This window comes from Nematostella vectensis, chromosome 7 (assembly GCF_932526225.1).
Source record: "Nematostella vectensis chromosome 7, jaNemVect1.1, whole genome shotgun sequence".
NCBI lineage: Eukaryota > Metazoa > Cnidaria > Anthozoa > Actiniaria > Edwardsiidae > Nematostella > Nematostella vectensis.
In genome coordinates, this window is record NC_064040.1 from 16270593 (window position 1) to 16286993 (window position 16401).

The following is a 16401-nucleotide window of genomic DNA, read 5'->3' on the forward strand; positions in this document are numbered from 1 at the left end:
TGTTTGCCATACGATGTTTCGTTTATAAGACATGGATAATTTTGTCCTTAACGAAACCGGAATAGTTTTGCTTTTAGTGACTTCATTGATGACGTCACAAATCACGTGACCATTTTTTGCACCCCTTTGACACAAACATGACGCCTGCCAAGTTTGGTTGTGAAACATTGTGTCTTTAAAAAGATATGAATGTTTTTGCTTTAAATCACGTTTTTTTTTTTGCTTTAAAAGACGTCACCGACCATATTGTTGCTTCCCCTTTGACACCTACATGTCACCTAACAAGTTTGGTTGCCATACGATGTTACTTCGTTAAATATAAATATGTTTTATTTTGATGACGTCTGCATAACCACGTGACCACAGTTTTGCACCTCCCTTGACACATACGTGACGGGTTTGGTTGTCATACACGGGACACACCTTTTTGGGGGACGGACGGACAGACGGACATCGCGTTAGTAAGACACGAGTCGATGGGTTGCTACCATATTTTTCTTGTACCACTTTTTCTTAGGTATGGGGCTCCGTGTGGGAGCTCCGCTAAAAACTGATAATTCGTCTGTTTCAACTGCTATCTATCTAAAATCTAGAGACCACGCCCCTTGCTATCATTTAGGGGTCCACATCCATGCAAGTAAGACCTATTTTGCTATTCCTATGGGTTTAAATTTATTTTATTTTTTTTCGACGAGCATATGTGACCTTTCTGTGGTGCTCAGGCTTCTTCCGATTACCGAATAATTGCAGTTACTAGTAATGATTTTTATAGATTGTTGGAGATTTTTTATACATTTTGTTCACGTTTTTGTTGTCATCTACTGTCTCAAAGCCGTGCTACAAGGAATAAAACAATTAGAATGGAGATAGGAGTGGCGAACACCAAGGATGGCTTTCCTCCCCCCTAAAACAACAGTCTTTTAAAAGAAACTTACCATGTACCGTCGTGACAGAGCTGTGGCAGGCCTCGAAATATTGGGGGGGGGGGGGGGGGGGCGGGGCACGATAAAGAAACTTTAAGAAAATATGGGGGGCAGAGCCACGGCCTTACTGTTCATTTCCTTATAGTTGTTTAATATATTGGGGGGGGGGGGGGGGGGGCACGTGTCCACAGTTCCGAGCTCTTGCTACGGCCCTGCATGGTGAATTTTAAGGTTGTTAACATTCATTCTGCTTGTTATTATTGCTCTCCTGGGAGTCCAGTTCTCACAGTATAAAATGAGTTTAAGGTATCGTGTGTTATGTATTGGTTTATGTTACCATGGAGATAGAGTGCAATCTGGCAGCGGGCGATGGACCAGGTCCTACAAGGTATACCACACGTGCAGTGTTACCTTGACGATATAATCATCACAGGCTCCAGCCTGGAAGAGCATGTCTCCACTCTGGACAAGGTTTTGGGCGGACTGGAGGACTTTGGCTTTAGGGTCAACAGAAAGAAGTGCACATTCATGCGTGGTTTAGTGCAATGGTCTCCATCTGTCAAAGAGCAAGACCGAAGCTATGACACAGCTCCGCAGCCCAGAGAGTGTTGGAGTGCTGCGCTCCTTCTTAGGAATGGTACAGTACTACTCACGGTTCGTACCTGATTTGGCAACTCACCTAGCACCCTTACGCAAACTACTACAGAAGGGTGTGTCGTTGGTCTGGGGTGTGGTGCAGGAGCAGAGTTTCAGGAAGGTCAAGGGCATGCTGTCGGAGGAGCGTGTCCTTACACACTTTGACCCGGACTTACCGTTGATCCTCGCCTGCGACAATTCCTCTTATGGGCTAGGGGCGGTCCTGGCACATGTGTTGGTAGATGGTAGTGAAAGACCAATTGCATACGCATCCCGCTCATTGTGCAAGGCAATGAGAAAATATGCTCAAATTGAAAAAGACGCTCTGAGTTTGTACTGGGGCAGAACACCGGCTTCTTTGAGGTTTGGTGAAGTCTATCATTTTTTTTGGTATGACCTTCTTAAAACTGCTTGTATTGACAGTTTTTCAAAACTTACAAAACTAGTGCAAACGGGCCCTTAGTTCTCGTGATCCGGAAAAGTTTATTCAAGAGCGATATTTATTCACAAACATTTTTCCGACATTTTGTTGGTGATTAAAATGTGAGTAGCTAGGCTAAAATCGTTGAAAACTATACAAACTTCGTCAACAAACTCACTGAAAAAAAAATCTATTTTTGGAATATTCAGGGCCGACATATCATAATTGTGCAAGCAACAACATTTGACTTGCGCCATTAGCTGGCTGCAGTATACCAATAAACGAGTTCTGTCTAAGTTTATACTGTATATTATAAATTTTATTTATCGTGTGAGCTGGAATTACAGTTCGTCCAAATAACTCATTGAAGCCTGGAATTCCCCAAAACTCCGAATACAGTAATTTCCAAATAAACTAACTGAAGGGCCGGCTAAAAAACGCAAGCAGTAAACTCGGGAATTGCAAGTGATTTGCAGTGATAACATTCGACAAAAGTGTTTTATTTTTTGTTTTCGCATTCCGGCGGGAGACAATATCGCCGTAAAGAAAGGGACAGCGCATCAAATTCACCGAGAAAATGTCAAGCGTTAACACAAGTAGGGCTTATAAAATATACTAATTAGTTTTGTTTAGTTTTTTTTTCATTTATTTGCCTTAATTATACAGATATAAATACTTGTTGAAATACTGCAAACTGGTCAGAAAGCATTTAAAACGATTAAAATAGTGGACCGCCATGTTTGTTATTTTTTGGGAATCAATTCAGACTAAAAAAAGAGAAATTGATAAAGGAAACAAAGTGACCCTCTTCTATGTTTGAGTTATACAATTATAAAATCGTCTCTAGGAAACTTGAGGTCATCTTGAGCAAATGAGGTTCCACCTTTATTTACTCCTTTTGTTACCAATGTCCCCTCCTGCCTCAATCTCTTTAAAGGGGGGGTAGGAAACGCGGGATGGACATAACTCTGCGACTGCAAAGGAGCCTTCTGTTATTCCCAACACGTCTTGTTTGAAAGCTCAGCAGATGATACAGAAACCATATCCCTGTCTTGGCTTGCCGTCATATTCCCCATTGATTAATTTCTCAAGCATGGGCCATGAGCGATGATAGATGAAGGTTACTTCGTCTGCGTCGTACAGAGCCTTGCTGGCTAATATGTAGGCGAACTCCTCGATTATATACAACACTGCTTCTCTAATGCTGTCGTCATTATAAACATCGGGATAAAAATCCGCTATAAAAAAAAACAAAAAGAAACAACATCAACACCAGGTTACTTGCTAACATTAAATAAAATGCTACTGAGTGGTGGCTTGTTTCTTATATTCTGAGTATCAAGTTTCGTGTTCGCTTTATGTTATTTCGTTTTTTTTTTGCTTTTACTATAGTGAAGAGAAAAAAATCATTTTACGTAATATCACAGGTAAACATGAAAATACCATGTGCATTATATATACATCAACCAAAAAAGAAAAAGCGCTTGATACAATAGATTGGTCGAAGGAAGAATAAGATACAATTACAGAGCTAGTGATTGCACTATCCATGGTTTCGGATTTAACCAGATAGTATCGGATCTAACTAAGAATTTTACTTAGAACTGATCCACATGAGAGCGGCCATTACAACAGTACCTCAACCCGCGCACAATTACTCTACTAACAGGGGATAGGGTAAGAAACAAACACTACATTCCGTCCCTTCTTAGACAAATAGTTCCTAAACTATTTAAATATTGTAAATAGTACAGAAGTATCATACAAGACACCCTAATGTGTGGTTACTGTCCAGTGTCAATTATCTAATATCCTACAATAAAGTCATCAAATCTTGCAGGCGACTTTCTAGTAGTTCTTTGAACTACTTCTTACTCAATTTATTCCGTAAGTGGTAGGGTACGCGACGCTTAGGCTAAATTCAGGTTCTTCATTTGCATCAATTGGAATCTTAAGTAGGTAGTCCTTTAGTTTTCCAATGCCTCCACAGCAACCCGGATACTTAAATACTAAAATATCAGTTACTGTCTGATTTTGATGTACAGCATTTACATTTTGGTGTCCCAGCCTTAAGACCCCTAATTCTAACGCCGTTGCTCGTCCTAGAAAAGATTATCCCTTTCCTTCAATAGCTATATATTCCACATTGTCCAAAACATTTTGTCCCCAAATCACTTGTTCAGTAAACTTGCCAATTATAGGTAGAGGATCTTTACTGCCATAAGGGTACATGTTCGGTTTGCACTTTGCTGATTCACAGACGATATGTTGAGTCTTCAACTGTTCCCAATGTGTCTGATCAATAATATTGCAAGTGGCACCAGAGTCAATAACCATTGAAACAGGTATTCCCCCAACGTTCACTGTTATTTTAGCATGACCGTTTGAATCACCATAACCAGTACCGGTCACAGGCGTACCTGACATCATTCTGTTCGACTTTCCTGACTTCCAGTTTTGGTGGATGCCTATTTTGTTTGCTCTTACAAACTCTCTGAACGCGATCCATTCCTTTACACTTGTGGAAGGTCTGGCCCCAAGGATTACAGCCTTTTTCATTGGACATATGACCTTCTTGACCACACCGAAAACACTTGCCATCAAACTTCTTAGATCGTCCAGACTTGTTTTGCCGACCAGCAGATTCCTTCTTGTTGAAAACTCGGGTAACTTCCTTCTTGTCTCCTAGATCTGCAGTCTGTCTATCGTTTTTCCCTTCAATATCCCCAGCTTGACGTTCTGCATCCTCCAAAGGTCAAGCAATTTCTCACAACTGGCTCAGGGTTAATACTCGTCTCTTCTTAAGTCGTTTGAGCCGCAGGTCATGTGACCATACAACCACGTTTAACTTGGTCAAGAATTTGTTCATCCAAGAATTCTGCTTCGCCAAATTCGCCGAATTGGCCTTTCTGTCGAAGCCTCGTCACGTATTGTTCTACAGTTTTGTTTGGAGACTGCCTTGTTTCACCGAGACTAGCAGAGCAGACCAAGCCCGACCAAGCTCTTAGTTCCCCTACTGGGTTCCAAGAACCTTGGCGAGTTTACTGCAACTGTCGAACGATTCCAGATGCGGCTGTTGCATTTCGCATACACAATATCACAAGTTCAAGGCAAGAACCTTGAGCACTGCGGACGCGCTATCCAGAGCTTCTTGCAAAGAATACTCAAACCGGAAGAGCTGAAACTCCAGGAAAAGGTTGACCAATTCATGGACGCCTTCATTGATGGTATACCCTCACCTTGATGGTATATTCTCATCTAGCGACCGCCTCTGTCAAATCCGAAAAGAGCAGAGCAAGAATCCGGTCTGCAACATGATCAAACAGAATTGCACCGAGGGATGCCCGGAAAAGTCGAGCGTTAAAAGTACGCTAAAACCCTACTGGGAAGTCAGAGGAGAGCTGTCAGAACGGACTACTGATAAAGGCAGAGCGCATCGTCATCCCGACGTCATTACGGGAAGAAATAGTCCAAGTTATCCACACAGTTCATCAAGGAATCGTCAAATGGCCAGAAGTAAGTAAAGCAATTGAATAAGCTGAGACGCAGTCCCACTGAGGCACCATACCCTCAAAGCTACCGGAACGTCCGTGGCAGAAAGTAGCGTGTTACAAAAGCGCAACATACTTACTGGTGATCGACTCCCTCTCGAGGTATGTTGAGGTGTCACGTCTATCTAATACAAAGTCTAAGGGTATCATTGAACACTTGAAAGCCATATTCGCAAGGCATGGTTATCCCGAGAGTTCATGACAGATAATGGCCCACAATATGCCACAGCAATATTTGCGCAATTTGCCAAGTCATATGGTTTTACTCCTGTGACAAGTAGTCTTCACTTCCCAAGATCCAATGGGGATGTAGAGAGAGGGGTCCAGACAGCAATGAACCTGATCAAGAAGTCGAAAGACCCCTATCAAGCGCTGCTAGCCTTCAGATCAACGCCACTAGAGCACGGAGTATCGCCAGCAGAACTACTATTTGGCCGCCGCATTCGTACAACAGTACCAGGTACACCTCCCAATCTATAACCAGCGTGGCCTAATCTAGAGTCTGCAACAGATAGGCACACTTGCTGCTTTTTATTTTACACCTGTTGCTGCAACCAGAAGATAGAAGTAATGGTTAAACTAGAATAAGTTTTGATAAGTGTCCTCTTACATTACCCCTGTAAAGTGAAATAAATATTAGAAAATATGTCCTGATTTTATAACCTGATGTTTGCTGCTTATGTTTAGTTCTAATGTCCACGAGTATCTTCTGCTTTGCTGGGTGCTATTTCTGTACAGAACTTGCATAAGCACAGATTATTTTCAGCGATGTCTTTTCTTTGTGTCTTCCTTTTCTCTTCTCCCTATTTTTAGTACAATGCTATTCATATTTCACAGAATGCCTGATTAAAAGTACCAAGCTACCGCTTCACGCATAATCCTTTAGGAGACACTGCTAAGAAAAAACTGTGGCCATTGCGGGCCCAAGCTCACCAAGTTCTTCCATAGAAGGGACGGGCCCTGTTTAAAAACAACTCAAGGAATGAAAATTTTAAAATTTGAATATATCTATTAAATTCAAAAGTTTTACACAGCTTACTCTGGTTTTTAACAGGCCATCCGCACTAAATTATTAGTCACATCCTCATACCCTCATCCTCAAAACACACTATCATAAGTCGAAATATCTGGCCTTCCTCAAAGGCGCGAGATATCTTGTTTCTTCAAATACCATGGAACCCCGACAACTCGACTTCACACAAATGTCCCTCAGGGGCGGATCTAGCTTTTCGCTGAAAAGGGGGAGGGATGACTCAGTGACAAAGGGGAGAGGGGTAAATTTGTTTATTCGTGTGACTTTCTGGCAGCCCAAGGGTGGGGGGGTAAACCCCCTAAAGCCTCCCCCTAGATCCGCTATTGCCTACCTGACTCCTTGTCTGACATCTTGTCGCGGGGAATCTTGCCTAGCACCCTCGCCACCTCCCTTACTGCGTCCTGTCGGAAGAGCGCATGCGTGTGGTATAACCGAGTCATCTCGTCCAGCTTCTCTTGGTACACAACGTGCGTGGCAACCTCGCGCGGCCAGTCCACGAAATGGAAGTCACCGGGGAGCTCGCGAAGTTTAGACAACTAAAAAGACACGGCGTCAGCATTCTTATCAGATTGATTCAAGATAGGGAGAGAAGGTAGAGAAGACCTATATTCCCCTGCTAGCAAAGATTTCTTTCTGCCTGTTCCTATCATCTCACTTATCCGTGTTGCGTCTTTATGCTTCTTCGCGTTCTCGCTTGTTATTTTATTTCTGTCCGCATGAGAAACCTCTGTCGATAGCTGCTATGGAACGTAGCATGTTGTCTAGAAAAGTCTTGGGTATGGCTATCTACGACAGTATCACGAAATATACACGTAATCTAATTAAATGTGTACATTTTTATTGATACGTAGTTAGATTAACTGTTTTTATCATAGGTCATACAAGGTCAACTGGTCCTAATTAAAAAAAACGGGGTTTAGAAGAGGTATTTGCTTTCGTCGCCATATTATCTTCTAACCAGCTGTAACATAGCTTTTTTCCTGCTGACCCAAACAAACTCCAAGGACACGACACGGATAAGTGAACTGATAAAGAACTTACAAAAACGAACAGTAAGAAATCTCTGCCAGCAGGGTTGGTTTAATGTCCCTCTAGGCTTGTATGTAAAACGTGGTATCGCTGTATTGTGACGTCATTTTCTCGATGCACTTTTTCTTGGTTACAAGTCCCTTTATATTTCTCACTATATTTTCAAAAGTCACACCGTTTTCGTTTAGGGAGGTGTCATTATTTAGCGGGGGGGGGGGGGGGGTGGGAAGGCTCTGACTTTTTTTAAAATAGGCAAAAACATTTTTGTCCTTCACTTGTGCTTAGGCGAACATAAATTATTAAATGATTGCACAATATATTATTATGTTGGTACAATGTACAGTCCTTTGCGCTAAGTTTGGTAAGGGAAGTATGTTTTTATTAGCACACCTAACGTAACCTAACGTTCTGAATTGGTACACGTTTGCACCCGTCACGGTGCAAGCCCTCAAACAATCCACAACAAAAGTAAGTAGGACATTTTACATAACAACACTTTACCCTCTTTGCCCCTAATTAATATTGGTTATAGGCGACTTTTAGCTCAAAACACAAGGAGTTGCTAGGTGTTCATTCGCCCTCCAACATTAAGGAGGGGGGGAGGGAAGGTGTCCGTTTCTTGTAACAGATTGTAGATATTTCCCTACCTTTTTAATGGCTCTCTTGCAGTGTGCTCGTAGATAATCGGCGTGTTTTTTCGCTCGTTTCACAGCATCCTTAGATCCCATGGCTCTGTACGTATGTACCGAGGGTTGCTGAGGAACGAATACAGCTATTTTCCTGGGCTCTTTGCCGAGAAACTCGACGTACTGTTCAATAATAGGCTGTTTGTAGTATGGGTTACCAGGGCTCATGCCAAACAGCACGACGCCTTTCTCCTCCAATACTCGGTCCCCAGTCGTGAATATCAGCCCGCCATCTTGGTGGTGTTCATGTTTAAGTTGCATTGCATAAATGAACGCAAGGTGGAAAAGGTAAAGTTGTACACCTTGGTGAACTTTTAAGAGATACAGGCGGTTGAAGAAGAGATGTTCACGTCTTTGTGAGACAGACGTTGTGCTTGCTACAATAAGTGTCCTAAGAAGGTCACGTAACACAACCACGCATATATTACTATATAGGTTATCCTGTAATGACGGACGTGTGGTCGCGACCATATGACCTTCTCCACGATCAAACGGCAAACGAGTAGCCGAATTGCTGTCATTAAAACACACACACACAAAACGCTAGCCTGCTGGCCAGTGGGTTCTAAGTATTTTGTAGTTGTACTTTAAGTGGCGTCATCGATGACGTCACCTGACAAATTCATTGCACCACACTTGATACATACATGACACCTACCAAGTTTGGTTGTCGTACAACGTTTCTTTTATGAAATAAATTTCTATTTTTATGACGTCAGCGTATTTTGGCTTTAAGTCTAAAATCACGCGACAATATTGTTCCACCCCCCTTAACACATGAAACATACCAAGTTTGGGTGTCTTAATGATGTTTCGTTTAGGAATTATGAATAGATGTGACATCTGGAAAGTTTTTCTTAAAGGTCGATGACGTCACACATCACACATTCGTTACACCGCCCTTGACACATTCATGACACCTACCAAGTTTGGTTGTTATAAAAAGTTTCTTTCACGAGATTTGAATCATTTTTTATGACGTCAGTATATTCTGGCTTCTAGTGACCACATCGATGACGTCACAAATCACCTGACCATATTGTTGCACCCCCTTGACACGAACACGACATCTACCGAGTTTTGGTTGCCATACGATGTTTCTTTAATGAAATATAAACCTGTAATATATAAACTGAGGAGCGGGCTAACGGCAGCGTTGGTTTGCGAAACATATTTGTATTAAACTACATCAAATGGATTGAGTGTCCAAGTATTGTATAACAGCTCCTGTCAAGTAGAGCAATATTTTGGCTCCCGGTGAAAGACTTCAACTGGAATATATATGTATATATTTTTGTGATGACGTCAGTATATTTTTGCTTCTAGTGACGTCATTGATCACGTGACCAGATTGGTGCACCCCTCTTGACAAACTTTCATGACACATACTAAGAATGGTTGTCATACCAATGGATAATTTTGTTCTTAACGAAAGTTAAGAACAAAATCACGTGACCAATTTTTTTTGCACCCCTTTGACACGAACATGACGCTTGCCAAGTTGTGTAACAATATTTCCATAAAGAGATATGAATGTTTTTGCTTTTGAATCATCGACCATATTGTTGCTTCCCCCTTGGCACCTACATGTCACCTAACAACTTTGGTTGCTATACGATGTTTCCTTCGTGAAATATTCTTTTTTTTACGACTTCAGCATATTTTTGCTCATAGTGACGTCACAAACCACATGACGACAGTTTTGCACCTACCTTGACAAATACATGACATGTTCGGTTGTCATACACGGGACACACGTTTTTGGGGAGGGACGGACGGACATCGCGGCCCTAAAGCTGGAGTCGATGGGTTGTCAATATTTGCTACCATATTTTTCTTGTACCAACTTTTCTTAGGTATGGGGCTCCGCGTGGGAGCTCCGCTAAAAACTGATAATTCGTCTGTTTTAACTGCTATCCCTTTAGGTTCTAGAGACCACGCCTTTCATTAAGGGGTCCACATCTATGCAAGTAAGACCCATTTTGCTATTCCTTTGGGTTTAAGTTCAATTTAATTTTTTCGACAAGCATATGTTACCTTTATGTGCTCAGGCTTCTTCCAAATACCGAATAATTGCAGTTACTAGTAATGATTTTTATAGATTGTTGGTGGTTTTTTATACATTTTGTTTACGTTTTTGTTATCATCTACTGTCTCAAAGCCGTGCCACATCAAGGAATTAAACAATTAGGACGGAGATAGAGGGCTTTCCTCGCCCCCCCCCCTCCCCCACAAAAAAAGTTGGATTTACAAGCCCAAGCAATTTTCTATGGTCATTTCACAAATCGACTCGTTATTTCGAGCTTTGGACTTGAGCACTCGTGGCTTGTAAATCCAGAGAAAAGGTTCCTCCACTTCAGCAGCATAAGTTTTCCTTCTCGTACAAATATTTAAAACTTATTAACCTCGCTTGCTCGGTCCGTACTGAGAAATCTCAGCCCTCGGTCTTTTTGCCAGACCGAGGCCTGCGGCTCGCGGGCTTAGATTTCTCAGTACGGACCTCGCGCTCGGTTAATAAGTAGTATAGGCGAACGAGAATTCGCAATGGTCGCGGTGGTACAACTCAATAAAGAATCGCCATTTACAGACCGCTAGGCGGAATGTCATACCTCGAAATTCAAGCTAGCATTGATGCAACTGCAACACTTGTTGTATGACTTTAGCTTTTATTGGCCATCATCTTTTCCACACAGATAATCGACAAACAAGTCGCTTTTCAGGCGGAAGCACGTGGTTGAGCCGAGTACGTCCTCAGTTGGAGGGATAGTACATGTCTGCTTGCCCTCGCACAGGTACTTGACAAGGATGCCCGACCGCCCTCTGTGAGCTAGACAGTTCTGCCAGATGCTGCTATCACAGGTGCAGTTGAAGCCGTGGCCATGACCGAAGAAAACTGAGAGAATGTGCAGTTTGTAACCTCTGCGACAAGAGAGGATGACGTCTGCTTTGTCCTGACAGCCATGAGCCTGAAGTGTCTTGAATGGTGGTTCTGTTGGCTCGACTGCAATTAAAATGCAAAGGCTTCTTTATTAAAATCGGTTATTCTCTATATATTTTCTACCACTTTTCCCAAGTCCCTAAAATTGATATTTTCTCATATATGTCTCAAATGAGTGACCCTTCCACCGGGTCAGGTCTTTATTTCAAGTTTTGAATAAACGGAAAAAGCAAAATCCAAGGAAAGTTCAGTACAATCTTTCATTGTTCGATATATTATAAAAAGGGTAGTTTGAGGATGCTAATTGCCTTTCGTTAGATCATTTTTGCATTTTAAGGGGTGAGGCACTTATTTAATGGGGCGTTTATTGGAAGCCGCCCGCTAAAATAGGCACTTTTGGTAACTCGCATTCTTTCAATGTAATGTTTTACCCTTTGGTATCGGATTTGTAACTGCAGGTTGTCTGTTTTTGTATTTCTGTACTTGTAGTGTGTAAAGTAGAGCGCTCCTAGAAATGTATTTCTTCTAGTAAGAATAAAGATTATTATTAGATTTATTATTTGAATTCTGGATGGTTATTTTAAATATTCTTGCAACAGATCGTTGTATTTTCAAGTTTACGTAAAGAGTAACTGAACGACATTCTTTTAAAAAGGTGTTTGCTGTACGACTGTATTAAAATGTTCAAGGGTGGTGGACGGGGAAGGGCAGGGGGGCGCTTAACCCCCCCCCCACCTTTTTCGAATACCTGCGAATAAAGCTAGTCAGTCAATGCATTGAAAACAAGACGAAGGCTATTTCATCTAAGAACTGTGTCCACAGTACTTGATCTATTTGTCGTCATTTTCACTTTGTCTCTCAACACGCACATCTGTACAACCTTCCAAATCCTGAAGAAAGGCTTTGGTACACTTTTCTTGTTGATGATTAGTTTGCCTACGTTGTAAGTGTTAGTGAGTTGCTTCAGCTGCTAGAATGTTGATTGGGGCATTCAATATCAAAATATGCAAATTGCTAGTTCAACCAGAATCAAGACAAAAGACTCGCTTATGTTTTTTCAAATAATAATATCTTCTACAGTGGAACCTGGATTTTGCGAGATGCCTCAGGAGAAATAAAATGTATCGTGAAATCGAGTTATCGTTGCAAAAAGGTCCTAAATTTTACGATATAAAGAAAAATCCATTGAAAATATCACAGGCTTACCAACCTCTCAGTCAGTCTCCAGTCAATCCCAATAACTAGCTCGAATATTTTCACGATTGATCACCTCCTGTAATTGTCTTATAATTGTCTTATATCATAGAATAAAGTTCACAATAAACTCTCATTGCTTTTGCTGTGATGTGTATTTATTCAGGATAAGCGGTATTCCTAATGTTTGAGCAGTTGAGGGATTCCGCGTTAGTATCAAGTAACGCGGAATCCCTGTTTCCCTATGTCCAATTTTCCCTAAGAAACTGCAATATAATAATTAGTCCAGGTTTGGGTGTGGAAAAGCAAATCTTAGGACTCCGAAAGGCTGCCCGTTTAAAAGAACCGTCTTTGGAGGATGGAGCCTTTATGGCAATATAATGTAGCAACTAATTCTTTAATCAGTAACAGTCGCGTCGAAGTTGTACTCACCGCAATTCGAGTGTTCCACATATCCATAAGAGGGATTGGCGACGAAGATTAGAAAACCGAGAAGCGTTATCAACATTACCGCCATCTCTGTACGTCTGAGCAGACTGGTTACACACATGTGAATTAAAAACACTTGAACTAAGAATAGTGTATTCAAAAACTATCCAGGATAAGAGGTCGGCTAGAAGAGGGGGATGAAATAGGGCACAAAACACTTCCGGGAGTGGGGGGCGGGGCGTAACTACTAGGTGTTTAAAAAGATGAGGATTATTAGCATAAATCCATTTTTTAAAGCCAGTGCCATCAAGTCAACCATATGGGTGAGTCTAGCACGTTTGTCTTATTCTCTCCAGCCATTGAAGCTGCTCTAACCTTGATTTATCGCTGATCAGATTAATTTTCGCTTTACGTAACTCTTATACACCTTGTATTAAAAAAAAGTGATTGGAAAATGGTAGAAGTATAGGTACTATTACCCATTTAAGGTTATTGGCATATATGCATGGTTCTGGCATTGCTGTAATTGTCTATAACCTTTATCCGTTCGAATAGTCAAAACATAATAACCTTTCGGTCTTAAATCTGCAATTTGCCATTCGCTGTTTTCATCAACAAGGTTTTTCTTCTTGAATAGGTGTATGAACAAACATCTTATTGTACGATCCAACACTAGCCTTTACAAACTTTTATCGCCGTTTTCGATCTTCTCTTGGCAATCATTGGATCCTCTACCATTTTATTCAAACCGTCGGAGGTTCCTTTGTTTTTGTTTTTTATTTAGTGAGAATATTTTAGTCCGCTTACTATAACGATTAAACCTTTTTTGGTTGCTGTGGTATAAAAGTGCGCTTGTGCAAATGTAAACAACTTAATTTTACAAAAGAGAAGAAGATAAACAATAACAACGACATTACACACAGCAGGTTAAATAAAGTAAGATTTCTTTGTCTAGTAAATTCACAGTAATGTCGACACCTCTTTCCTTGAGAGCGGAGTGTGTGTAAGTAACAACGTGTACACGAGCCGTTAACACCATATTTGGTTGTCAAGGGTACTGGTGACTATCTAGACTCCTTCCCAGCACCCACGCTCCAGCGTTGTGTGACTACGACCGATGGAGTTATTATCCGAGAACCAGAATTATTTGGCGGGATCAGCGCCGCCGGCAAAATGTGCATTTCAAGCAAGTATTAGTGGGGGGGGGGGGGGGGGGGTAAAAATGCTCGTCCTACCCCATAAAATTCACCCCAAGTGCTATCCCTTAGGGCATAAAATTCCCCCCAAGTGCTATCCCTTGGGGTCTCTGGGGGTGTTCCATCCCTTAGGGTGTACCAGGTAACTCGACCCCAAAAAATACAAATCACACTTCCAGTTACAGTTGTTTAATCAAATGTCAATCTGTCGATCTCATGTCAACTTTTTAATTCGATTGTTTTATCTGCTAACCCTTAGGGTTAAAAAATTTAGAAACCACATCCATTTTGCTATTCGTTTGGGTTAAAATTCATTTTTTCGACGAGCATGTACATTTTTAGAGTGCCCCTAACGCACACCTCCGGGGGGTATTAGCGTACAATTAGCAAGATGGCTGCATCTGTCTCCCGCCCCTACAATACAGTGCAGGACAGTGCAGAATGTTCGCTCCCTAAATAATTCTACTCTTGGGTTACCTGTGTATCAGCAACCGCTGACCATCAGTGTTGTCTTCATCTTCGATCAAAACACAAGATATGGGTGTCCGAACATTTATAGAAGGTATCTTCGCTTTTTCCATCGTTTACTAAACTTTTTTAACACCAATGTGTAGTGTTTGAAATGTGAATCTTGCTGTAGAATAGATCTCGCTGTTAGAATAACAACTTTTAAATTACTGTCTTCTTTATTAGAGTCAATACAGAAGGTCTCACACATCGCACGATCAACAAGGAAAAGGTACTGTAAGTAAGCTTATTAAATATTTGGGTACTTAAAATAAAGGATGATATTTCAGATGTCATTTGCCTAGTGTTACAATAGCCTTTGCTTAGTGTGTAGTGTACATTCCAAACTGTTTTTGAATTGCACAGCATTGGCCTTTGAATGACTTTAACAATGTACTGTACTTATGAAACAAAAATATGGGGAAGGCCGGTAAGTCATTCAACACAATGGTAAAATTCTGACTTACAATAGAAACTATTCCATACACATGCAGACAACAAAAGAATGATAACATACTAATATTTAGAATTTTAATCATGACTTGTATTTGATATTCAATATATGCTGCTCTTAGGCCTAGATACCATATCGCCTCAGTTTACAATCCTTCAACTGGTGAACCATACAAGGTGTCTCCACCACACCCTGTGCCCGCTCATATACCAACACCCTGTTATGCAGAAACAGGGAAAGTTCCACCACATCCATGGTCAGTGGAAATAAAGACCAAACAGCAGATTGAAGCTGTTAGGAAGTCTTGTCAATTAGCCAGGTGTGTCATGCGAATGGCGAAGCAGATTGTTAAGGTAAGCAGGTGTGTGGCCTGGATTTGATTATTTTTCAACTGAAAATAATAACATTTGCTGGTCGATGGGGGGAGGGAGGGGGATCAGATACTCTACTTTAATTAACTATTCCCAGGCAATACAATGATATACATACATAACATTCTTAACAACTTTGATTGTTTAAAGCTATATTTTAACTTCCATAGCTAGTTTCCTTTTCAGTCCCGTACCCAGAATTTTTCTTGGGGGGTGCAAAATCTGAAAAAGTGGACCTAATTTTTGTGGGGAAGGGGGGGGGGGGGGGGGGGGGTGGGAGGGAGGGAGTGTTCTGATAAAAATCTGACCACCCCCTAAAGAACAAAAAGGGTTTTTTATCCCTTTGCAGTATCTCCACGGGGCGTTAATTGTCAGATTTGACTACAAAAAAAGTCTGACTTATGGATTAATGACATATCAGAATGATCTAGCTTATGTTTTAAGGCCGTTGTGGGGGGTGGTGCGTTCGCACCCGTGCACCCCCCTGGATATGGGCCTGCTTATAAGAAGTGTTAATCAAATGACTCACACTCTAGCCAGATTGGCTGGATCTCTGTGACATGGGTGTTCATAAGGAATTTGGATATTCAACTGCCACATCTAGATAAGTTGCCCTGTGTTTCCATGGCAGTACTTATACACTGACTCACACTTATTTAATATCCCCTTGTTATACACTGACTCACACTTATTTAATATCCCCTTGTTATACACTGACTCGCACTTATTTAATATCCCCTTGTTATACACTGACTCGCACTTATTTAATATCCCCTTGTTATACACTGATACACACTCATTTAATATCCCCTTGTTATACACTGATACACACTTATTTAATATCCCCTTGTTATACACTGATACACACTCATTTAATATCCCCTTGTTATACACTGATACACACTCATTTAATATCCCCTTGTTATACACTGACTCACACTTATTTAATATCCCCTTGTTATACACTGACTCGCACTTATTTAATATCCCCTTGTTATACACTGATACACACTCATTTAATATCCCCTTGTTA

General features: G+C 41.2%; 3 protein-coding genes across 3 annotated transcripts in view; 1 reads left to right on the forward strand and 2 right to left on the reverse strand.

Moving 5' to 3' along the window:
- Positions 1–2603: 2603 nt before the first annotated feature.
- LOC5516068 lies at positions 2604–8833 on the reverse strand. The gene is made up of 3 exons (XM_001636075.3): positions 8241–8833; positions 6896–7100; positions 2604–3218 (listed from the first exon to the last, which is right to left on the reverse strand). Exons 1-3 carry the CDS (start codon positions 8748–8750, stop codon positions 3001–3003), a joined length of 933 nt encoding a protein of 310 aa, XP_001636125.1. The 5' UTR covers positions 8751–8833; the 3' UTR covers positions 2604–3000.
- Positions 8834–10928: 2095 nt separating this feature from the next.
- LOC116620157 lies at positions 10929–13058 on the reverse strand. Its single transcript, XM_032385802.2, has 2 exons — positions 12844–13058; positions 10929–11280 (listed from the first exon to the last, which is right to left on the reverse strand). The coding sequence occupies exons 1-2, from the start codon at positions 12959–12961 to the stop codon at positions 10946–10948; spliced, it is 453 nt and encodes a 150-aa protein (XP_032241693.2). The 5' UTR covers positions 12962–13058; the 3' UTR covers positions 10929–10945.
- Positions 13059–14079: 1021 nt separating this feature from the next.
- Positions 14080–16401, forward strand: part of LOC5516030 (methionine aminopeptidase 1D, mitochondrial) — a 7499-nt gene continuing 5177 nt past the window's right edge. The window contains exons 1-3 of the mRNA XM_001636126.3: positions 14080–14598; positions 14730–14775; positions 15119–15350. Of these exons, the coding sequence (XP_001636176.2) occupies positions 14574–14598; positions 14730–14775; positions 15119–15350 (303 nt within the window). The 5' untranslated portion in view covers positions 14080–14573. The remainder of the gene's footprint in view (positions 14599–14729; positions 14776–15118; positions 15351–16401) is intronic.

Coding starts and splice junctions, on each gene's coding strand:
- LOC116620157 (XM_032385802.2), bottom strand. CDS start 12,961: ATGTGTGTAACCAGTCTGCTCAGACGTACAGAGATGGCGGTAATGTTG. Junction 11,281..12,843: donor TGTGGAACACTCGAATTGCG/GTGAGTACAACT, acceptor TTTTAATTGCAG/TCGAGCCAACAGAACCACCA.
- LOC5516068 (XM_001636075.3), bottom strand. CDS start 8,750: ATGGTCGCGACCACACGTCCGTCATTACAGGATAACCTATATAGTAAT. Junction 7,101..8,240: donor GCAAGAGAGCCATTAAAAAG/GTAGGGAAATAT, acceptor GTGTCTTTTTAG/TTGTCTAAACTTCGCGAGCT. Junction 3,219..6,895: donor GATGTCAGACAAGGAGTCAG/GTAGGCAATAGC, acceptor TTTTTTTTATAG/CGGATTTTTATCCCGATGTT.